The following is a 25663-nucleotide window of genomic DNA, read 5'->3' on the forward strand; positions in this document are numbered from 1 at the left end:
GATTAATTTCCTTCAATACTCAATCAGTAAATTGACTTGATTTTTTTTTCTCGTCAGAAATGACTTAGATAGTTGGAGCAGCGACACATATGGTTTTAATGGGCGATTGGATGGGTGCTCCAACAGAAATGGGAGTAGTAGATTGGACCTGCTGATTGCAGCCGGCTTGTTTACTTAGGGAGTTATTAGTCTGTCAAGTCTATATTGGTCGTGCTTTTAATTGTGAGAATCTCTGTCCCGAAATGCCAGCCATCGTTCCGACCGATTCTGCCGGCGCGGCTTGGTCCGCGGAGTCATCGGGTGTCTCAACCGTCGAGAGTAAGTTAGTGTGGCCGACATCGTGGAAGTAGATGCCATTTCCTGCAGAATATCATTCACAAGAATCAGACAAACTAAAACTGTATATTCTTCTGTGAAATTATTGTGTGACTAAAATGACTTATCGATTTTCTATCAGAGAACGTTTCTTTCCTGATACATAAAGAATGTACTTGTCACCGTAAAATGACGGGTTTTTTGTAATTAATACATTGTCTGACTGTATGTTCAAGCTAGCAGTCTGCGGCTTTGCTTCAGCTACAGCTACACACCGTAGACATAAGTGTAACCATATATCATTATACTGAATTAGGAAAATGTGTAACCCAACGTAATGGAAATCTTGAAAGTCTCGGTTCAAATTGTATCCGCGCTCCTCATATGCTATGGAGAAAAACGACGTCCCTTGTTCCTGTATATATTGTGATTTTACTGTGGGAGAAGAAAATGATTTATCTTATTATGTTTCTCATAATTTATATGTTTTATTCCTTTTACAAATGATAGCTTATCAATCCTGGGATTATAATGTTTATAGCATCATCTGGAAGACATGTAATACAACATGACGGTTGATTTTAATAGTATCTGGTTTTTTTTTTCTTCATGCAGAGATGTCGGGGCTGAAAAAGGACTCGGAAGTGACATACCGTAAGAGCAATGCGACAATGTCTCAGAATCGGAAAAGGGTTCTGAGCACTGCAGCCGCCAACGAAGGCGTCGATGAAGACGAGCTCAATGCGTATCTCATGATCGGGTCGACACTCGAGAACACGGGCGCTCACGGCATCCCGAACATCATCCGCGCCAAGTCACCCCACCGTCGTATTCTTTGGGCTGTGCTCTTCCTGGGCGGCGTCGGTTTCTTCCTCTGGCAAGGTGTGACCATTATCAAAAAGTACTATGACTACGACGTCGTCGTCAACCTCGACATCCAGTACGAATCGACTATCGACATGCCAGCCATCACCATCTGCAACATGAACCCAATCACGAACTCGAGCTTGAGCACATTTTCCAGTGAGCTGGAGCGACTGCTGGTCGAGGACCAAACTGTGGCAACGCCACCGATGCCAGCAGGTCCTACTGTAGCAGCGACAAGAATGGTGAGTTTTTATCACTATTTTTGTTTGTTTGTCTGTCTGTTGTCGAATCGCAACAGACATGTGGCCATTGTTTTGGTGTCTGTAAATATGTGATAGGGACACACACATTCACAAGTTCATACTTCATACACATGTTCATTCACACATACACAGATATAATCATATATACTGTATTATATGTGTATTCTTGTATGTATACGCATATGTATTTGCGTAACGATATATCTATTATGGCAGGCACCAAGCGAGTCACTTGTAATAACAATATTTTAGTCGCTATTTTAGAGCCTTGGTCAAAAGTTCATAACTTTTGTCTTACAAGTGTCTTCTTCAGTGGAGCATCTACTGTCGGGTACTCATCATTCACAACAGTCAAACATGTTGTAAGCATTCAATTTTGGGTCTTTAAATCCACTTCCCTGCTTGCTGTGACCTTATTCTTATATATAATGAAACATTTCGAGATTTCAAGATTTACACTGGAAAGAAAACGACAACAAGCCAATCTAAGCCCGAAGACCACATGAATTTCTTTGAATACTGAAAGACAAATGACAACTAAATCGAAACATCAACAATTTTCAGTTCACTTTGCAAACATAGACAGGATGATAGAGCACGAACCAAAGTCTGAGAATGATTATCTCTTTCAAGTGAATTGTCTGCGAGAGTACTCACGCATTTGTTTTTGTCAGAAACTATCCTGCGAAGTGGTGTTTCTGCAATTGTTGCCCTCCCTCCCCCCCCCTCCCCGAAAACCTCCCACATATGATTATAAGCAATGCTTCTTTAAGCGAGGGAAAACAAAACTGAGTGGCACGCTATTATTAATAAGCAGATGGAGCTTAAGGTTCATCTCTAATTCGAAGGCGGGAAGGTGGTGGAAGATGGACTGGAAGGCATCTGTCGCCATGGTAACATCCCTTGAGTCTTTTGAAGGGTTTCTTCTGCATCAGCATGACAATGAGGAAGATAGATTTTTTTTTTGAACAGTGTAAAATCCCATACCTTGAAGACTTCAACTTTTTCTCGATCGGTTAAACTCGGACCAAAGATATTCTGATTGCTAGACAAGCGTCGTGTATCGTCTTGTCTAGCAATAGTATTCAGGAATTCGCTGGTTCGAGTCTAACCCGAGTATGAATGCCCACGTTTGTTTGTTTTTTCCATCATGTATTATGGCTACTTCTGAAACAATGAATTATCAGTGATTATTGGCGTCGATAAAGGGCAATTTATCAATCAGTTGCAATAAAAAAAATACTATTCGACGCCAAACTTCATTGATTTGAATTCTATACCTACTTTCTTAAGGTGTCGATCAAATTAGTTTCTGAAAATACAATTTTGATTCTTTGCTGCGCGACCGTAGGGTCCAAAGTTAAAGAGAAAGAGAAAGCGACAAGTCGACATTACATCAAAACGTAATGAAACGGACGAGCAGGCAAATGGGTTGCCAAGTGACGCCAGGTCACCCTGAAAGATACACTACCTCGGAGTGTGGGCACCCATCATTATTTAAACGAGTGCCTGCCTCTTACGAGGTCACTTCCGCTTGTTTGCTGTGGGCTCATTGCTAGTTGTTTGTTTGTTTGTTTGTTTGTTTGTTTGTTTGTTTGTTTTTATAAGGTATCACTTAAATAACTATCTCGCTTTTGCAACTTCGATGACCAGAACCTATATCAATCAAAGTCAAATATGCTACATGCTCTAAATGATTATGAGTCAGCCTATACCAATGATTCAGACGATTGATATATTGTGGAAACGTTGTTTCATCTTTACCGGACTGGACTGGTAGAAGCAAGATGGCGTACAATTCCAGCTACTCGTAACCATGGACTTACGTAGTAGGTCCATGTCGTAACAAACACCCATCAGGAATGACCTTCGACGGGGAGGGGGGGGGGGGTAGGCATTTAATGTTAATCACTGCTTATTAGGTAGTCTCAATAGACTGCTTCTTTCGTGGAGCAGAGTTAGCGAATCGTCATTGTTCATTTGAGCATGGAGCTTCGTTGTTTATAGCTCCATGATTTGAGTGATATTACGATCAAAACTGCATCATAATCGTCTGATGAGTCGAAAGTACCGGCAGAAGTTGACTGTATAGTGGAGACTTCAGTCCGTCTCATAGCAGGGCCCCTTTAATGACATCGCACAATGATTTCGTTAGCATGTTAACTCTCTGCACACCACATTATTTTTTTGATACGTTGACACGGACAGGATTAATGAGGGAGAGGCGAATTACCAAATTCATTTATTTCCTTTTATGGGGATCGTTTGTTTTACTATGTCTTTGGATATCTCAGCCATTTCAAAACCAAATTTCATCAAATGAATTTTGAATTCTTCTTAGAATTGTAGACTTCTTAACATTTCATAAACTGGTTTCTAAATATCTCGCAAAAAGGTAAATGCTGAATTCTCACCTTAGCCAATACGACACCATCCCTTTTAGGTTTGAAGAGTGGGTAGCATTTAAGTAGTCACTAACACTTCATACGTCTGCTCCCATCTGTTCAAATGTGGTTCACCGCTCTATATACAAAGTTCGCTAAAAAGAGCTTACACCTGTAATATCAGGTTTGATCTTCATGATCTATATGTATGGCTTCTCTGTTCACCGTTTTTAGGGTAAGGTAGAATTATATCAGTTGATGTTTCTCCGGGGTTTTCGTGGATGGAATGAAGAACTGATTGGCACCCGTACAAAGAAAGTAAAAATATAAAATAGAAATGTGCCAAGGATTTTGATGTGAGTGTCAACCCAGGAAACGGCACCTTCATGGGGTATACGATATAGGGAGACGAATTCATTCTGAAATTCCATTTTCATTCGTGGTCTATGATAATAAATGTAAATGTTCAACAGGGCTTGCGGCTGCAAAAGCATAAAAATACATTCATACCTCTGCGTGAAGAAGACGAAAAAAAGAAGATTGTTTGTAACATAGGCGATTGATACAGCAGAATCTGCACTTGAGTGTATGAAAAATATGATTTCATGCTATCAATCATAATCATGCACTAGCAATTGATATAAGCCACATGTTCATTCCTTCAACTATGGTGAAGTATTGGCTACTATCTCCACTGTATGAAAGACCACCATCTTACATCTGAGATGAACCAGATCGCAAGTCAAAGGGGAACATATTAACCCAAAGGGATAAGGCGTAAACCACCTAACAAATCAATTTATGATATTTCAAAAACAATGCTTCTCTATTGTTAAACAAATTTTCTTTCTCCTGCTATGTAGAAAATGGTTTTATATTAGGCAATACTTTGTGGTTCTGTACATACGGTAAAGAAAATTTCACTTAATTTCTTGACCGAATTAAAGGACAGTGTTTCAGTCATCTGACATCTGACGTCATCTGACTCCATTTCATGCTTCAATGTAATCACCGTCGTGATGGATCAATGGCGGGTGCCAGTATCCCGTTAGGAATATCAGAGTCACGCCCGTATGACGACAAACGACAAACAAACGGCATACATGCCCAAACACCGTGTGCTGTACCGCGGTTAGAGTTCGTGATGTTGCAATGTTGTAAGATTTACAAATATCTAATAACTGTACCCCAGCAATTTAGGTTAATCTTTCGACAGCAGTCGGCAGCGAGATTGCTTGTGATTGATCACACCCCTGCTCATATTTATGAAAAAAAAAATACTTCGAAATCAGCGGGATGCGGGATATTGATTTACTTCTTTTTTTCTTTTTCTTTTGGCCTTATATGACATCACTTTCAAATCAATTAAGGTATCATACAATAAAGTTTCCCATTAAAAATTCACCAGTCTTTTATTTGGGTTCTTCGATTTGGTCAGATGCTTTAGATAGATGAATTTGAATGACAGTCTCGAGAACGAACACAAGCAAGCTAACCAACAAATAAATACATTTACATCTATGAATTCATACAGGCCCTCCGCATTTCAAAGTCCTTCAAAAGTCTAAGAAATAGACAAAACAAGCATTGCTTAACGAACAAAGATTACACATTTTTCTTTGTTTACAAAACTTAGTTTAATTAAAGCGTAAATCATGTTTAACTTTTACAGTTACAAATAAAATCTAAATACTGTCCACAATTTTTTTTAGGTTCTTAACCAGGTCCGTCTGAACCATATCGACTTTGCTTCTTTTCTAACCAATTGTTGAATTCTAAGGGATGATTTTTCTATGTAAATAAAACATAATCGTCTGACAGTCTGATATGAGTTTCACATGCAAAGTAAGCTCAGACTGGGGTTTACCGGAGAATTTTCATCGAATTGGATGCACGACTCGAATATCATTTAAATTTTTGTATTCGTCAGTTTTCACATGAAACGCGGCACGCGCAAATATTTGCCCTCGCATTAGCGCGGCAATAAACCGATCTCGCGCACGCGATGTCAGAGTGGCGACGAATTACTAGATTCGCAGCAAATATGAAAAAATGAGCTTCATGATGGTTTCTTAATTAAGAATCCGTGGTCAAATTGTTCCTGCGTTTTATGTGTAAATGAATGATTGTTTGTGGAAATCATCCGACGGAATTAGTCAATCTCAGTCCGCAGCGTGAGTTGACGCTTGAGTACAATGCCTTGCTGCAAAATAAAAATGCTAAAGATAATCAGCACTTGACTATTTCAATAAGCGCTATAGCTATAGTTAGAGTGTATCAAGGCAGGTTATAGACGATGTACTTCATTGTAATGACGGTCTATATGTGCTGCCAACGCTACTATTATTTTTTATCTAACTGACATTTGACTGACGAGGGAAATGTGCCACAGCGATAAAGACACGTTCGTTAAGGCAGCAGTGGAATGAAAGCGCAAATCTCCTCTATAATTACCAGCAAGCATTAAATAGAATCTAATGCTAATGAAACTGCCGTAATGCAACACCACCTACAAAAACAGTGCTTCTGCTAAACTTACAAAAACCTGCTTAGAAGGAAGAAAAGAAAATAATAAAGACAACTTATCGCTTTCCCCATGATAGCAGGAAAGAACACTTTACACGTGACAAAGGAGTTCGCCTTAGAAAACCTTTGCAGAGCCTTCACAAAAGATGTCATAACAGGGGCGGATCTAGCTTTTTTGCAAGGGGGGGGGGGGGGTTTGAGGGGCTGAGCTGGGTATTGCGAGGGAGCGTAGCGACCAAGCCCGAGCGAGCGAAGCGAGCGAGGGGGGGGGGGAGGGTGTGGGAGGGGGTTGTCCCCCCTCCCACAGTAGGGAGATTTTTCATTTTTAGGGTTGCCAGCTTGCGATTTTAAGCATACTTGCATGCTCTATTTTTTATGTTTTTTGCCGACCCTGGCTCCGCGGTCCCTGGGTTTGTGATGTCCCAATGGCGACAAGCTTGAAAATGTTGACATTCTACAGTCCCAAAAAGGGGTTTGTAGCTACAGTATATCTTTTACTTTGGAAATTAATGGGGCGGTGCATCGGGCGCAACTGCTGGCAATTACTGGCAGCAACATTAGGAGAATGGCATAACGATTCAATGCGAGCGAGCAAAGCGAGCGAGCTTGAGAATTTTGACATTTTACAGTCCAAAAACTCCCGTTTGTAGCTATATCTTTCGCTTTGGAAATTAAGGGGGGGGGGGGCATCGGGCGCAACTGCTGGCAATTACTGGCAGTAACGTTAGGAGAGTGGCATAACGATTCAATGCGAGCGAGCGAAGCGAGCGAGCTTGAAAATTTTAACATGTTACAGTCCAAAAACTCCCGTTTGTAGCTATATCTTTCGCTTTGGAAATTAAGGGGGGGCATCGGGCGCAACTGCTGGCAATTACTGGCAGCAACGTTAGGAGAGTGGCATAACGATTCAATGCGAGCGAGCGAAGCGAGCGAGCTTGAAAATTTTGACATGTTACAGTCCAAAAACTCCCGTTTGTAACTATACCTTTCGCTTTGGAAATTAAGGGGGGCATCGGGCACAACTGCTGGCAATTACTGGCAGCAACATTAGGAGAGTAGCATAACGATTCAATGCGAGCGAGCGAAGCGAGCGAGCTTGAAAATTTTGACATTTTACAGTCCCAAAACTCCCGTTTGTAGCTATATTTTATCTTTCGCTTTGGAAATTAAGGGGTGGGGGCATCGGGCGCAACTACTGGCAATTACTGTCAGCAACATTAGGAGAATGGCATAACGATTCAATGCGAGCGAGCTTGAAAATTTTGACATTCTAGAGTCTAACAACTGCCGTCGTCAATGTTTTTCGCTTTAGAAATTAAGGGGGAGGCGCACCGGGCTCAACTGCTGGATGCGAGCGAGCGAAGCGAGCGAGCTTGAAAATTTTGACATTTTACAGTCCAAAAGCTGCCGTTTGTAGCCATATTTTTTCCCTTTTATTCATATATATACATATTTATTTTATTTTCTTTGTTTATTCATTTATTTTTATTATCATTATTATTTTTTTTTTTTGGGGGGGGGGGGCTTTTTTGGGGGGGAGGGGGGCAAAAATGCGCTTTGCCCCCCCACTTTTTGGATAGGGGGGCGGCCGCCCCCCCCCCCCACTTCCGGCGCCTATGGTTTAAAACACAGTTATATCCAGAGTTATCATGTGTTTGGTTATCAATTACCACATGAGTTGAATATTATTATATCTTCACACAGTATTTGCACTTGAATTGTTTTCTCTCTAGTGTGCGTTCTTTCATTTTGGTCTAACTCTAACAACATGAGATACAAATGAAAAGTAACTGGGAAAGATACGTGATAAAAAGGTAGATTTAAGACAGTGTAACATATGTTGAATTGTATAGTACCACAACTCTTACATTAAAGTAAACTCTGCGATGTTGATTATACTGGAGTTCAGGCCAATGAAGTAGAAATGAAAATTAAGTAGAACTAAATGTTGCTTATTCAGCCAATTGAAGGTTGTGCATAAAATTTGAGGCTCAAATAAACAAACTTTTCACAGGTGCCACTTGTGCTACAATCATGCAATTTATTTCGATCTTCGATCTTCACATAAAATCAAGTAAACTATATGCAAGGATTCTACTGTGAAACAATTGTGGTCAGATGTGAACTCATTAGGTAAGAATTATCATCATCAGTATACTTGCGACAGTTGTGTACGTTTTTATGGGATCTCTTTGTGTCACTGCATGACACTTACTCAATGTTGTTGGTACACTGTTGGTCATAAAGGTGGAATATTTTTGTTAGTTTCAATCCTTCCACTTAAATCATTGTAATTTGAATACTTTCAGAGCATTAAAGATGATATTTGGACACAATGTTATTTAATAGTTTTTTGGGGACGTGAATTTCCATGATTAATCACAAAGTTGATGAGCCGGTTGATGAGCAAGGGTCCCGGGAACATACGCTTGTCGATAGGCGATAGCGCTAGGCCGGCGTGTATGTAATGTGCAATACGTACACTGCATCAATACAATACGCGCGCGCACTGCATGCATCCGATGCACTTTCTGTGATCCGATGCAATACCGCGCACCGTCATCAGTGCTACATGCTTGCGCCGCGCACTACATCATAAATGGGTCTAGATACGTGATGGCGTTTTTCTGTGCGCATCACAGTGATGTGCATAGAAAAATTAACACATCCACATGTTCACTTGGTAGTATTGCCCGAGGCTGAGCCTGAGACAGAGTGCTACAGGAACATATTGTATGCGTCTGGACATTATGGTGGCGTTTTCCTATGCACATTATATTTTTTACTTGGCAGCCCAAGGGGGGGGGGGGGTGTTTAAACCCCCTAAACCCCCCCCCCCCCCCCTGTAGATCCGCCACTGCATAAGAGATCGTGAATTTGGTGGTATACATACTAATTAAATAATCAAACCACACCCGGGCATTATCGTCACACCTTGAGACTGTATACAATAGTGTGGACGTTCCTATATAGCACACGGAGATTGATAAAACGACGACATATCGACCGATATGTCGGGGAACATCTCTTTTTCATCTGTGGTTGAATTGACACTAAAAGCTATAACAAGCCTTCACTCTAAGGTGAAAGCGGTCAAGGCAATGTGCTTTTTTTTAATGTTTGCATCATTTCTAGTCTTGCTATACCACTGTTGAGATTTTGCCATTATTCTTATCACCGTTCATAGTTACCATTATTTTTATCTATTTATCATTTTGATCATTGTCATTATTACTATTGTCATTATCAGAAATAGGCATGTTATGGATTAATCATCACTGGCACTTGTATCGCCAATCCCTTTCATAATTACATCAATCATTTCTTGTGACAACGGCTAACAGGCGTGTATAGGCCTAGTAAAATTTTACGTTCAAGCGCTTTTTTTTTTCTCACACTTTTTTTTCTCCCTTTTGGCGCAAAGACCGGGAGTTAATGCATTGTAAATAATGACTTAATGGGACTGTATGGCAAGGGGAAATTAGAAATCAAGTTCGGACGCGCTGTCATGGACACCACAATCCATCAACTATAACCCAATCAACGCACTCAAGGGTACGTCATGCAACCTGGCATTAATGTAGTCAGTATAATAACTCCTGTGCGCGATGACATTGGCGCCATAAATTGCCAGGATTTTGGCGCCAAATTGCCAGGAGTGCACACCGAACGCTATATTCCTATTTCAGTCGCCAATGGGACACCCGCTTCCAATGTTTACATCTCTCCCTTCCTCTCTCTCTCTCATCCTCATCCTCTCCTCATCCCCACCCTCCCTCCCCCTCTCTCTCCGTCCCTCCATCTCTCCCACTTTCTCTCTCTCTTTATTTATCTATCTTATTGTCAATCTATTTATCTCCACCTGTTTATCCTCCACTGTCTTCTTTTCTTCTCCCTCTCGCTTACAATGTATTTCTTTTATATTTTTTCTCTTCCGCATCTTCCTCTTGCTTTTCTGTCTTTCCTCCCACACTCTCTCTCTCTCCCTCTCTCACATCTCTGTCTCACTCTGTCTCTGTCTGTCTGTTTGTCTGTCTGTCTGTCTGTCTGTATCTCTCTCTCTCTCTCTCTCTCTCTCTCTCTCTCTCTCTCATGCTTTGGTTATCCCACAGAGGGAAATCATATCATGATGAAAATGATAGTGATAATGTAACGATAAAGATTCACAATATGATGATTATTACAAGACGGTCTATATATTAATCAGGTCAATCCCTCAGTGTCCGTATAGTGCTATTCAGAATTCCCACAATTAAATCATAAACCCACACCAATGCCATCAGGTAGGCCTACCGCGGGCCGGGTTATGGAGGATTTGATGCCCTGACTGAGGTCTAAGCTGTATAGAAAAAAAAAATGATCAGGAATTCAAGAGCACTTTCATGAAAGGAAAATGCATTACTGGTAAATTAAGTTTTATAGGAACGCTGGAGGGTATATATAGGGTAAGGTCCCTACCGAACAAAAGTCTCTGAATGTTAATGAATGCAGAAAGATAGTGAATCACCCCTGAGAGCGTCGTGTGAAAAATACTCTACAACATTCTTATTTTATATCACACCTTTAAGTCACACCCTAATAACGATATGAATAATAGTGAAAATTAAAAAAGTTGCCTGCTATGTTTTAGAATGTTGCGAAACTAATTTCGATCTCAAAACGCTACAAGTTTTTCGTGCCAATATGTTAGTTCAGTGACAAAGTAACCGGCAAAGTGAATGAAGAGATGAAATTACAAGTAGGCCTATACACTATAATAATGGCTTCACTGGTGAAATGTGAAAGCTGGATATTTTGTAGGAATAGAGATTAATCTGTAAAGAACTGAATGCTGGCGATGACTGTCAGGTAAGTTCTAGAAACCATAACATTTTGAAGAAAATACCGAAAAATATAACTGTGCCAAGCAATCGAGTATCTTAAAGTAAAACACGCGATGCGATGTAGAATCAAGAATTTATTTTGTATGCTTTCTCCTAGGATTATCTATTGATATTCATATTTGTATGTTTGATTTGTCATTTCTGTTTGTTGATTTACGCCTCTTGCAAAAAAAAATCATAGATCTGCCTTTATCTGTTGAGAGAAACAGGAAAGCCTATATTTAGGCTGAATTGGATATTGATTTGTGTTATTGTTATCATTATCAGCGTTTGTTATGATAATGATTGAGATAATTGTTAGTACATGACACATGTATCAGTATCATTATGATTATGGTTATCATCATCATTGTTACTACTACTATAGTACATTTATCCAGCATCAACGTTACATCATGATCTATAGATAAATTCATAAATAAATTACGCAATCCAGAGATGCCCGGAAATCATTGTGTGCAAATCAGGGCGTGCAGGATAAAAGAAAAAGAGAAATGCAAATGTTGGCATTTTTTTTGCACGGTTTCGTCTTAGTATCGTTGACGCGGAAGAATGATGAGCAGACCGACATCGTACGGACATCGTACCTAATTGGAGACCTCATAATAATAGGGCGTTTTATGGGCGTCGTGAAGAGAGAATTGGCGAATTGTAGCGTGTAATGTGCACTCTGTTTGACACAATCGATGATTCCACGTTACATTATTCACTTCCTGGTCAAAATCAAATAACATCGAGAAGTTGTTTTTTCTTTCTCTCAATAGTGTATTGGGACTGGGAAAGTAATGTGTCCAACGTCTTATCGAATAACCGCTAATATCTATATTCACTCATTTCAGAGTGAAGTTGAAAATGGCATGAGCACACGCACCCTTCGAACTCAAGACAACGAGCAAAATGGCCCAACAATTCAAAGAAATGAATAGACAAGTTCACTTTCACAGACATGTGGATTGAATGAATGTAGCAATATTGGTAGAACACATCAATCAGTGAGAATTTGAGGAAAATCCGCCAATTCGATCAATAGTTATGAATTTTTAAGTTTCTGCGCAGTCATTGCTGGATGAGAAGACTACTGCAGCTCATGATGCCACATGCGTGGAACGATATAAGGCAAATATACGGATTTCATTTCATTAAGATTTCATTTTGTGGAAAAATACTAATTTCCTTGACTTATTACGGACGTATGTTAAGGGTAATACGTAATATCATTCCCCCTTCCTTCTGAAAAGGCAAGTCAAATGTTCTTTTTACTATGCGAGAAAAGGGGTTAGTGTATGTTGAATTTTCATTATATTTTCTTTATCATCCTTCTACACATGAGGGGTTTTGTGGCATCACAGTAAGTTGTATTAGTCTTCTCAACAAGCGAATACAGCACTGAAACTTCAAAAATGTAGAACTTGGTCAAACTTTCATTGATGCGGTCTACTAATATTACCGCATTATCTCAATTCACAGGTATATGAAGATGAACTTGTCCTTCAAAGGAAATGTCCTGAGTAAGTTCATGTCTCACTGCTGATTGCATTCAGTAAAGATACCAGCTGTCTTATTTGGACGAAATTTGACGGAAATCTGCAGAAACAGTCCAAATGCTCTTTTATCTTAAAGATGATTGGGAATTGTTGATTACTTCTTTTTCTTCTTCTTCTTTGCTGCTCTACGGCACATCCGCTAGGCCACTGGAAAATCGGAGAAATATTCAATCTTTATGGCTGAAAGGCGGAGCGTGTTGATCCAAACTTCTGCTCAAGTTCCTCTGCTGGCTTTTAGTGGAGATGAAGTTTTGTAAACATTGATAACGAGCGTTTGTTACATTAAATACGACATCATCCCGCCATAGCAACAAGAAGAGCAATCGAAAATGCAGGCGACATGTCATCTCTCCAAAGTGGTCGCGGGACGCTTTAAAACGAAACAAAAAACAAACAAGACATAACACGCCCTGATTCTCAATCAGAGTGCCGATGAACGACAATTCAAAGTGATCTCAGCCGTCAAGAGGCTGACGTTCGCAAACAATCGGCTTCGTCCTATGTATATAAAAGGTGGATTATTGGACAAAAATGCAAGAAGGCTTGACAAGATTAATTGTTCTCCGAGATGACAGGGTGCGCCGTGGAGGCAAGACCAGCCAGTGATGCGCGCCGACATCGCTAACCAGTACGGCCATGGCGGAGTGTGCTCAGAAATCATAAAGCTAACAACTTAAATGCGGTGTTTGAGATGCTCTTACCAGCGATCTTCGGATATTACACCTGTTACTCTGATACCGGAGAGAAACCAAATCTGCTCTAATTTAGAGGTATGGCAGATGATTATCACGGTCGAATCTCCCAAACCTCAATTCTGAAAAAAAAAAACGGAGTTTGCGCCCAAAACGGAACCCCATTCCTTATTTTTGCTAATTACCCGTCCTCTCAGCACAAGACACACACCATGCCTGGACTGTCATATTACCTTCATTAAACCGTAGTCGAGTAGGAAAACCGTCATATGAGCTAGACGCCACTTCGTCTGCAAGAGTAGGCATTAACTGTCATGTTTGATATATACTTTACTGAGTCTCAGTATCGTAGGCGTTATCCTGCTTTGGGCATTTATATTTGTTCAAGATAAAAATATCTTCATGATTTCAAAGTCACTGCCATACTAGAAAAACAAACAAACAAACAAACAAACAAAACAGATGGTTTCGGCGTAAACACATGACCGTTCATTGAGTTCAAAGAATATGATTTGTAATATTATCATTATTTGCAAATTCGACACTTATATAGATATAAACATATATATGCATATATATATATATATATATATATATATATATATATATATATAATACAGTATCATGTGACCAAGGATTAAACCGTATACATATAGGTCCTACATATATACATATATTACAAAATCAGATCATTGTTATCATTGTAATATTCAAATGTTGTTACCGATCGTTTCCTCCATTACACGTCTTATGTTCGTCAACATTGTTATCATCATTGTTTGATGTGGACCGTGTTGACACAATAGCATACGTTGTACCCGTGGGCATTATTATAAGAAACCAAAAATATTGTTAGACACCTGTGCGAAAGAGCCCGACTTTTCAAGAGGGGCAACGAATGAGATGAGACAAAATAAAGGTGATAGAAAGCATGTAGGGATGAGGAGAAAAAGAGAAGGTTGGTTCACATACATCCGAAAATAGAATGGTATAGTGGGCTTGCAAGAAGGTCATTATGACGTTTGACACGTTCATTACGCTCGTCACTTTATACGCGGCTTGAGACATTAGATAAACTTTGGGAGAAACTGGACTGGATTGATTATAATAATGTTCGCATTAGCCAATTTATCTTCGAGTGGGCTGATCGACTCGTAGACGAAATTTGAAATATTAGGCCTTGCTTTCGTTACCAACAGTCACTAAGCACTGGTCATTACTCGAGTTTGATTAGAAGCACTCCCACACAAGGAGGGTTCCACTTACCACCGATTTGTTTTTGAAGCGATACGGCGGGGTGCAACGCCGATGAGTAGATTAATTCTGACAGGATCAATCATGCGATTCTAATAGTCTGATATTCCCTAAAATGTGTCATTATTTCCATGGGACCGTAAAGAGAGATTTTAAATGAAAGCTGAAACTTATGAAGTTTTTTTTTTCACTTTTCATTTAAAGACAATTATGCCATATTTTATGTTCAACAGCTTGCGGTCATAAAACTCATTATAGAATTTTTCGACGGTAAAAGGAATTCTTGTAGAGAGATGGAGACAATAATGATGTAGGCCTACGTATGCATGTCAGTGTGTGCGTTCGTTTTCATATACTGGCGTGTGTCATTGCTTCAGGGCATCAATTTTAAACATTGCCCTGCTTTGAGACCTGTTTTTTATGCATTATTTTGTTCAATGTCTGAAGCTATAATAGTGATAAAGTTTACATTATTCATGCCACAACCAAATTGTTCTCACAGCCGTTGAAGTCTCTATACACGGTCTTGAATACAGTAGGACTGAATATACTTCGAGAGTACTATAACCAATTGCTATTGGGGGTGTAATTAATTAATGACTATGATATATATCTTTATAGTGTTTCAAGAATTTTTAAGAAAAGCGATTCAATTTTAGCAGGTAAGGACGAAAATAAAAGAGTAATTGCGGGCGGTAGATAATCACTAGAGTAGTTTACTATTGTGTATCTTTTGGGATAGAAAATAACACGGCTTCCATTATAGTAAGATAGTACAACATATTCTGTTGCCAACTCGATGGCTAATCCCATCATCCACTTAATTTTGTTCCGAAATGCTATCGTGCGTCACACCCAGATCATCTATTATACCTGTCAACATTGATCGATTCATCTTCACGAAGGATTGGGCTTCGCTTTTGATAATGTGGAAAATGGCTTTTGAGGAATGTTTCAATTTCACATGAGCTGACGTGGATGATGAGATCACATATTCACGTAGCGGGGGAAAGGGAATGGATGTTGTTATGAGACATGTAAAACAGGGGCGGATCCAGGAATTTCGTGAAGGGGAGGCGCCTTTACAAAATTAGATTGGGGCGCACTCGCCTCTCGATTTTCTTTTTCATTTTCTTTCTTTTATTTCTAACAAAAGAGGGAGAGGGGAGACAAGAGACAACGGTCAGGAGGGATTATAATATACGGATGGAGAGACGAAATGATTCTAGTGGCTCGTCAGTAAGTTTTAAAGGAATTGTCTAGTTGTGGTTGAGATGGGGGCTTCAGATTTCAACTTTATGCGAGATAATTAGAAACTATTTATGAAATATTACAATGCATACAATTCTAAGAGGAATTTCAAATTCACTTGATTAAAAAAAGGGTTCTAAATGGTTGAGATATTCCAAAGAAAGTAAAACAGAGTGGTCCTGATAAAAGGTGGGTCCCACCTTTTAATAGGACCTCTTTGTTTTTGGATATGTCAACCGTTCTAAAGCCGGTTCTCATTAAATAAACGTTGATTTCCTTTTAGAATTGTATGCTCTGTAATATTTCAGAAGAGGTTTCTCATTGTCTCACAAAGAAGTTGGAAACCCGAAGCCCCATCTCAACCAAAATTACACCATCCCTTTAAGGCATCCTACCTTGATACAATGCAATACTTTAATGTCTTATTTCATTACTCCATAACTACTATTGAATGTTATGATTTATTGCTAAAGTATACATCAAAGAATACAAGTAGTAGTTAATTGTGGCAGGAGATGTGTCATAAGACATATGCTGTTGTAAATATAAGTAGCTTGTAAACTACAACATCATACTGACATTTTTTTTTTGAAGAAAAGGAAAAACTCATAATTTTGGGAACGCTTCACTCGTGGTTGACAGTGGTCGCGATTACATAAAAATTTCTGCGCTATATGAGGCGACTGAAACGTAAGACGTATTGAGTGTACCTAAAGGGTGGGGCATACATAGTGAAAAAAAAAAACCACCGTCATCTATACGGATAACACAAGAACAGCTGTTGTGTCTCATAATAAAAGATGACAATGCTATCCAATAAGAAAATGAGAGAGATGGGGGGGGGGGGTTATAGATTGGAGGAAAGAGCGACAGACGAAGAAGGAATGGAGGAGGTAGAAAATGGCATATACACGCGAGAGGATTTGAGGAAAGTGAGGAAACAACGGAAATGCTGTCGGGGCCATGCAGTTAGTGATCACCACAGCAACCAGAGTTAAAACCAAAAGCAGAAATGGCGGCGTAATGGTATACTTATTGTGTCCATCATTAAAAGCGCATAGACCTATCAATTTGCTGACAGGTAATGCCTAGTGGTGTGGAAGAAAGTGATAGGCCTATCACTCCGTGATCTGGCGCATGCTCGCTGGCAGCAGGTGACTGTGCGGCAGGTAGAATGTTGTGGCCTCATCAATCAAACCTGTTAACTAAATACTGCATAACTGTCACTTTAAACGACATCAGGACGAAGTTGTTTGTAGGTGTTAAACAAAGGTTTCAGTAAATATGAATGCCGCTATGACATTGGTCTTGCCGGATATGAAGTAAACCTAGACGGGAAATGACAGCTCCCTGGGAATGCTGTATCGTCGAGTCTTTGGAAGGGTTAATACCGCGCTGTTTGCGACTGTCGACGAGTTAGCGAGTGAATGAGTGCCTGGCGATTCATTAAACCTGTCAATAGCTGCTCCAAGGACTCGCAAGAATCTCAGTGTGGCCTGATGACACTAATCCTGCCACTATCATCGATGAACAATGCACATCCGAACGTCATAAGTATTATACGAAGCCCCAACTACTCCTGGTGATAACAACCGCTTTAGTGATTAGCGATTGCATAAATAACAGTCTCTGTTCTCGGTGACGATGCAAGCACAGCTGCCTTCACAGATTGGTTCTCTGGCGCCATTCCGGATCATCAACACGAACATTTTTAGGTATTGATTTAGCTCTAACGAAAGGACAAAATCAGTCCAATATGACCAACGTCTAAGGATCTCAAGGTGCGCTAACACAACGCCGATTGTGTAATTTTGTTTTCATGCTGACTATAACCAGACATAACCGAGTTCATGTTTCGACGCTACTTATTTGATGCAAATGGTGGAACTTTTGGAAGATAGAGGTGTAATGATATTTTGTTTAAAAAAATGTATTTGAAATCTGCGGTTAATAAATTTCAGACTTTGATGAGAATCATTTTGTGGTGACATGGTGACCACTGGTGAAGGATATTGACCTGATTTCAGGAGTCATCAGCTTTGCGCGACGTCTGGCATTGCTGACATGGTTGAAAGACAACATTTTGATATACAGCTATCAGTGTTTTAAAGCCCGCCCATTCAATTGTTTTCACACCAGCTTGCCGAACACTGAGACGGCCATGGCTACAAAGAATAAACAAACGAAGATCAAGAAAGTGGCCTGGTCTGATTCGTCGCGGGGATCTACCAAACATCTCGGAGGATTTCGTGTGCTCGATTACCTGAAGAGCTCGAGAGCGAAAAGCCCCGATACACGCGGAGGCGTTATATCGTCACAGTTTGACGAAGCGAAAGATCGCCAAACGATCACTAGTGATCGGGGAGACGAACAGGAGATTCTGTTTGTCGTTGGCTCACGAATTGGCGCCATCGGCGCGCACGGTCTTCCCAACATATATCGAGCGACGAATCCTTATCGACGTGGCCTCTGGCTTGCCATCTTTCTAGCCGGCCTTTGCGTGGTTCTCTGGCAATTCACGACGCTACTCATCGCTTACTTCAAGCACGATGTGAACATCAACACCGACTTTGTCCGACTTCGGCACCTCGACTTCCCCGCCATCACGGTCTGCAACCTGAATCCCATTATGGCATCAAAACTCGATGAGCTGACCGAATATGGCCTCAATCGCGACGACATTTGGCCTGCCGAAACAGCCAGTTCAACGCAAGACTTGGAAGGAAGATCGAATAATTCATCAACCAGACAATCTTTGTCGATGCGTGCCGAGGTGATTAAAGGGAAACATGACTCAAACGTGCAACATCTATGTTATTATCTGTGTGTATACATATAGTTCTGTTCTGTCATTTTCCCCCTTTTGGGTTCAACTTGGGTTGAAGTTTAGGTTTAGTTAGTCGAAATGTGAAATAGAGACGAGTTTTTCGTCTGGGAATGCTACTTCAAATAGATCAACTCACCGGAGCCACGTTGTAAAAAAAAATAATGATCAAAGTGCATAGGAATGTATGTCAATTTTGAAGACAGATTTCAGCTCTGCATGTGTAGTGCATCACCCGTGGTCTAAATGCAACGATAATCAAGTGTTCCATTTCAATGAAAGACGCTTAGAAAATCCGAGTTTCGAAATTAGCAACATCAAAGACCCATTTCATAAAAGATGTTAGGATAGCAACTCTTGCTGGAATGGCAACTTCCCATAGCAACAGCCAATCAGGAAGCTGAATTCTTGTAGTTACCATGACAATTTTCATTCCAACAAGAGTTGCTATGATATCACTTTTTTTTAATGAAATGGGGCCCAGAATTGTTAACAGCAATTCCAACATATAGGATACCGTACCGGTTGCAATTTCCTTCGGTTCCACGGACTGGGATTAAGTTTGAATTGAAACGTAAACACAAACGTGACGATGAAAAATGGCAAACTGACATGCCACAATTCCACTGACAACCTTCGAAAGAAAACCTCTAAATTAACTGTCTGATTTTACTATTTAAAGATATTTCAAATCATTTGAGCGAAACTTCACCCCTAAAAAATTAACAAACTGCGTGCTAAACGCAACTGACGTAGCTTCGGATAGTGATAGGAATATTACAGAGTACGATTGGACACTTGGTCATGTTTGTGAAATGTAGACTTGTTAGAGTTGGATCGTATGTTGGTCACAAAATGCTTTCTTGTCTAAATATAGCATGTATACTTATCATTTGTTGTACATTTGTGTGTTTATGTATGAATACACATCTACTTCCATGTGAAACATTTGGCGACTTTTTTTTTTTGATGCACTGTTGTAGAGGATTATTTTAATCTTGTTGATGGTAACATTGTCGACACACCGCGACCATTTCACCTAGTTGAGTGTAGCCATGCTTGACAAACAGTGGGGAGCAATAAAAACACACTTCACTTCATTATGCCCAGGATTAAGTGTTCAAAATTTATGAGCCAACCAAATTAATGTATCAAAAATGCAAATTTGTATTGTCAGCTTTAGCTGACGTCATTGGACGTTGCTACTATGTAACCCTGAGTACATCCAGATTGCCATGGCCTATTTACTGAAATCAATATCCATTAGCATTACGTTTGAACCGATTTTCTTCATGGCTATACACCAGTTTGAGTTTGATGACGTTAATAAAAGAATTCGAAAGTTCTTAAAAGACAAATGGCGCCATGTTATAGCTGATGTTCATCATAATTACCATCAAACGAAACAAATGAAAAAAAAAATGACAAGGCTTTACGTCTCGCGGTGTAAAGTCAAGTTCCGTGTCGCCATCTTTAATTATGAGTTAATAATACCGGAGCATGGAACGCCTTGGTACGTATTGGTTCTCTCCATTCCAAACCACGTCACCAACAAAATCACATAACACTCTCATCTCTCAAGTGGTGGAGTGAAGAATCATGTAGTGCGCTCTTTGTGTGTATTCAGTCGAGGTCCGATCTATTTCGGGATCATTTGAATATATTTTTCATTTTCATTTTTTTTCTGGGTGTCGCACTACAGTGTTTCGCATAATAAGCAGAAAAGTCTTTCTCTTCCCCTTTTCAACTATTTATATTGCTTTCACTTGGAAAGCAAAGCAATAAGAAAGAATGAAATGAGACTTTGTGATAGACAGATGAACTGAACAACGTCTGGCAAGTTAACCGATGACACAAAGGATGAAAAGAGAACTTGACGCCTGTCAACAATACTCGGTCAAATATCCACACCTCGTGGTGCTGGGCACGATCAGGGAGGTGGTTTCGCCAGACACCGATCCCTGGCTCGATGCAGTCTTTGATGTAAACACGAGCCTTCGCATGTGTCTCTGTTAGTAGATAGTCAACAGGCCGAGAGTAACATGATAATGTCGCTATGAGAGCATTGTGTCCATGGCGCTATACACAACACACTATCTCCGTGATAACGATCTTGCCAATGTTCGGTGTTTGGGTTGTAAACTATTATGCAATTTTCATTCCCTTTTGTCATATGACCGTTCCGTCCTGATTCGGTAGATTTTCTGCATTCCTATTAACCGGCAATACTTCTAATCACTCACGCCACTGTTACATGAGTTATGTTTCCGCATGATCGGCAATATTTCCTCTGACAGGACTTGATGAATTTATTGTGGCAGAGATATGCGTCTGCTTCTTTACTTTATTGCTTGTTTGTTGGTGATTTTTTGAGATGGTTGATACGTGGTGGTGGGAAAATTAATTAAGGCAGCACAAATAAATTTTGGACTGAAATGTGTCGTCAATTTGATATTCTACAACGAAAAATGGGACCTTAATTTGTATGTGTGTCTTATAATACCATGGGAATAATACAACTACTTGCCACGACGACGTATACATTGCAACACGCACAAAGGAAAAGATAACTGCTCCTTTGGGTTATCAGGGAAAACCTGCTCTTTGTTATGCAATGTAGCCTACTTACTCTTTGCAACGTATGTTTATCCAAACCATGCACCTGATTAATAACGAGTCACCAGGTAATTATCGTTGTAAGCAATATAACGCCCCCTAATGCTGAGATATCCTTTCCATTTTGATTGTTGCCTTTTCAGAAATATCAAGATTGGGAGAACGTGGATCTGACCGATCAGGACGACAGAGTCGATAAGTTAGAGGAAGCGATCGATATTATCGGCAGCGCGCCCTATGACCAACGAAACGAGACCGGCCACAAACTGGATGATATGCTCCTCAGCTGCTACTTCCAGAATTTCCCCTGCTTTCCAGAGTAAGAAATTGAATCCATTTGAACATACATCGATATACGATTTATCGATCATCGACATGTGATTAACATCGTGAATATATAATGACAGTGTATAAAAGAGAACTTTGCGCATGGGAAACACGCATGAGAGCATGGACGGCTATAGAGAGTCTGTAAGCCGAGGCATGACAAAGGGTGAAGTATCTGCGATACTCTGGAGCCAAAATTTCTATGTGGGCGGTCGAGAAGCATTTTTAATGCATTCGCCAAGAGAAGAAATCTAGACCCAAAGGCGATAAGTAAAACAATTCACAGCAATTATTATGTATACAACCACTCCATAATATCTAAATACAATTATTGAAACCAATATGACAGTGAACATTATAGGTAGTGTAGGCTCATCACAAGTACTTCAGAGTTTTTTTTTTTTTAACCATATTATGGTTCATCGTGCTTTTGTCTTTCTTTGATTTGTATTCACGATTCTTTGTGGTTCTCCTTGTCTTTTGCAGTACTCGCTCTTCGGACTTGAAGAAATCATAAAATTACTGCCCCATATCAAACAAGATCTTTAAAAAAAAAATCACCCATCGAGTATTCGTTGCGCCCTCAAAACCCTACTTATTGTGTATTTCTTAACCGATGTTCTTAAACCTGCAGAAATTTCACGCACTTTTACAACTACATGTACGGAAACTGTTTCACTTTCAACTCGGGTTCCAAGGGAAGAGTGTTAAATGTTTCCAAAATTGGACCGTTGTATGGTGAGTACACGTCAGTCGCCTCGATACGTTATTTTTTCCCCACTATAGTTCCGTTGTATCTGTGATGATGATAAATGAGAACTTATAAAGTGTTATCTCCACATCTGAAGACGTTCAGATGAAATCATTTAAATTCATTTTGGGAGTTCATCCCCAAAGTAAGGTCCTGCTCGGGCAAAAATCCTAACCCCATGAAAATTTTTGATCTTTGTAATTCAAACAAACCAGTGGATGAGGATTAAAGACATTTTGATGTGTTCACATTCTTATTTACATATTATTTTGCTATCACAGAGTAGTCTTTGAAATTTTGATATTCATTTCTTTACATATCAAGTATGAGTATAATCTTGGTATTGATTGTATTCAAAATTGAACGTGGTTTTAGTTAAAAGGTCAGTGTCCTATATGGGAAGGTTCAAATTGCCTTAAAGGGGATGGCTAGTAACTGATCAGTGGGATTCAGTGGGAATGCTGGGGGATGATTGTTCCAATTCTTGTGGGATTCATTTAAGAGTACATGATATATCTATTGTTGTGTGAAAATTATTTGCTTCAGAATGGTCTCATATTCAAGTAATGTGCAGTTTAATGTTTCTAAGTTAGCGTGCCTGGTCAGTGACGGGGCATTAATTTGCACATTACTTGAATATGAGACCATTCTGAAGCAAATAAATTTCACACAACAGTAGATATATAATGTACTCTCAAATGAATCCCACAAGGATTGGAATATTATTATCCCTCAGCATTCCCAGTGATTCCCACTGATCGGTTACTAGCCATCCCCTTTAAGCACCATGGCAAAAAAAAACCAAAATAATAATAAATAGACACATAGATTGATTTTACATTCGGATAGATTCCTCTTTCCAGTCATGACTTTGTGGTCTTGTTCAAAGTGAAGGTGAATTAATTACTTTTCATGTAAATAAAAACAAAGGAAGTTCACAAATCATCCACATTGAATTGTACTTTAAAAGTTGGTAATATTTAGCATGAGGAGACAGAAGCTTGCTGATTCATTATTGACCGATGAAATGCTTCTACATTATTCTGTATGCAATTAGTATTTATAATCAACACAAAATTATGATATGCATTCCGCTCTATGATTGTGGCTGATATCACTGCAATCTGGAAGTCACCCATATTGTCAGTTTGTAGAACTGTTTAATATGTTTGCTATTTTGTGTTGCATTTGAATTAAATCTTGTCATCGTCATGTTTGTTTGTTTGTTTCAGGGAGGGTGGATTTGGTTAACGTTAACTCGAATAATGATGTGTCAGTTCCCTTTGCAAGAGGTTGCATATACCAGTATAGATAGATAGCATGTAACCTTTTTGGCTACTGTGAGCTTGTTATCAAAGACAAGCCAGCGTTCACTATATGTCGCCACCTGTCGGTGTATTTCTTTACTAGGCCTGTCTTTGGAGCTGTACATCGACCAGTCAGAGTACATCTCCACCATCCAACCCTCGGCGGGCATCCGGCTCTTGATCCACAACCAGCATGAGATGCCCTTCCCCGAGGACCAGGGCATCAATTTGGCGCCAGGGGCCCACACTTCGGTGGGACTATCGCTGGTAGGTTGAAAACATACTTCCCATAGCATGTTCCTCTCCTTTTGATATGGGCGTGGTAGGGTGGGGTGGGGTGGGGTGTAGCGTTGGCGTAACCATCATACAAGTTTTGAAATGCTCTTAGAAAGTGTGTGTGTTGCGCTGATTATTATCGTTTTACGTGGTCATAAAATGCTTAGCTGTGGGATTGTTGCGCCCCGAGTTGCCATGTGCACTGAAGAACTATAGACAATGAAAACAAAGTTTGTGGATACCTATACGGACACTGACAGCTGCTGCTCCCGAGGGATTCGATACGGGAACCTCGAATTTGAGAGTCCGTGAGTCTTACTAGGTTTCATTCACTGACCTCCATATACAAATGATACACATCAGTGAGGGCGGTAGTAAGAATTACAAACACAAGGTACTTTTGGAACAGTCTATTGGCTAGCCCAAAATCCATAAATGGATATGCCGCATTTTAAGACATACATGTATATTTTTCAATGATATATTGTCGTTAGCACTATACATACCATGTAGGTGCCCGCATATGTATTTTTATTCTTAGTCAGTTTTAACTCTCTTTCTTTACTTTTTTTCTGTTTGTTTGTTTGTGCAGACAACACGATATTGCCAGAAAATGGAAATTGTTTTGCTCCAGCCTCCAGTTGTACTCTTATCTCTCTCACACAGATATATTGAGTAAACACAGATTGATAGCAGTGTATAAGATGTTGAATTGGGTGGACCTATATAGAGTAGGAAATGCATAATAGGGAAGTAGCGTTACATGATATCATACAGTGTGAAATGAATTTCAACTGATGTATAAAACGTGATACTCTGTCATATAGCGTGAAATGACATTTATAAAGTGATGTATAAAATGTGACACTCTATTGTGCAGGTGGACATCGAGAGATTAGGACATCCTTACACGAACTGCTCCTTAGACTTCGCAGAAGGCAATATTTTTAGGGACAAGTTTTCCCATCTCGACTATTCAAGATCGGTAAGAGAGCAATCAGTATACTGATCAAGAAATATTGGTCAGTCAGTTGTCACGGTTGTGTTTTCGTGTCAGCCAGGTGTATTTTGGAAAGAGAGTAAATAGTATGAAGTTGAAGGTCGCCGGACAGAATGCATTTTCTGACTCTGCAACACTCTCCTCATTTTGCTGTTGTTGTTTTGTTGTTGTTGTTGTTGGTGGTGGTTGTGGTGTTGTCATTAATTGTTGCTGTTGTTGTTTTTTTCTCTCTACCCGGGTAATGTCTATATCCCCTACTGTTTTTATTGCCCCCGCCATGAAGTGTTGACGGACATGACGGAGGCATTATGTTTTCGGGATGTCCGTCCATCCACCGTCCTTCTGTCTGTCCGTCCGTCCTTTTGTCAAGGGTCAAAGGCAGAGTGAAAATGCTAAAAGTCTATTATTTAACGCTGAAATTGCTTCTTTTCTCCATACCTTTGAGGTCACTCAATGCATGAACTTAATAAAACTAACGAAAATGTTCAAATCCCTAAATATCTGCTCTCATAAACAATTTGCCATCCACTCCAATGAGAGCTAGCTCAAATAAAGTAAAAATTCAAAACGTTTTTGACATACA

The 25663-nt window shown here is 39.8% G+C and overlaps 1 protein-coding gene across 1 annotated transcript in view; it reads left to right on the top strand.

Annotated features, from left to right (window-relative positions):
• Window positions 1-242: 242 nt before the first annotated feature.
• LOC139715472 (epithelial sodium channel subunit beta-like) overlaps window positions 243-25663 on the top strand; it is a 31392-nt gene continuing 5971 nt past the window's right edge. The window contains exons 1-6 of the mRNA XM_071627045.1: window positions 243-318; window positions 931-1424; window positions 21563-21738; window positions 22381-22484; window positions 23908-24071; window positions 24961-25065. Coding sequence (XP_071483146.1) covers window positions 243-318; window positions 931-1424; window positions 21563-21738; window positions 22381-22484; window positions 23908-24071; window positions 24961-25065 — 1119 coding nt within the window. The remainder of the gene's footprint in view (window positions 319-930; window positions 1425-21562; window positions 21739-22380; window positions 22485-23907; window positions 24072-24960; window positions 25066-25663) is intronic.

Source organism: Diadema antillarum, unplaced genomic scaffold (genome assembly GCF_040938485.1).
Source record: "Diadema antillarum isolate AM-2024a unplaced genomic scaffold, OU_Dant_1.0 scf00000049, whole genome shotgun sequence".
Lineage (NCBI taxonomy): Eukaryota > Metazoa > Echinodermata > Echinoidea > Diadematoida > Diadematidae > Diadema > Diadema antillarum.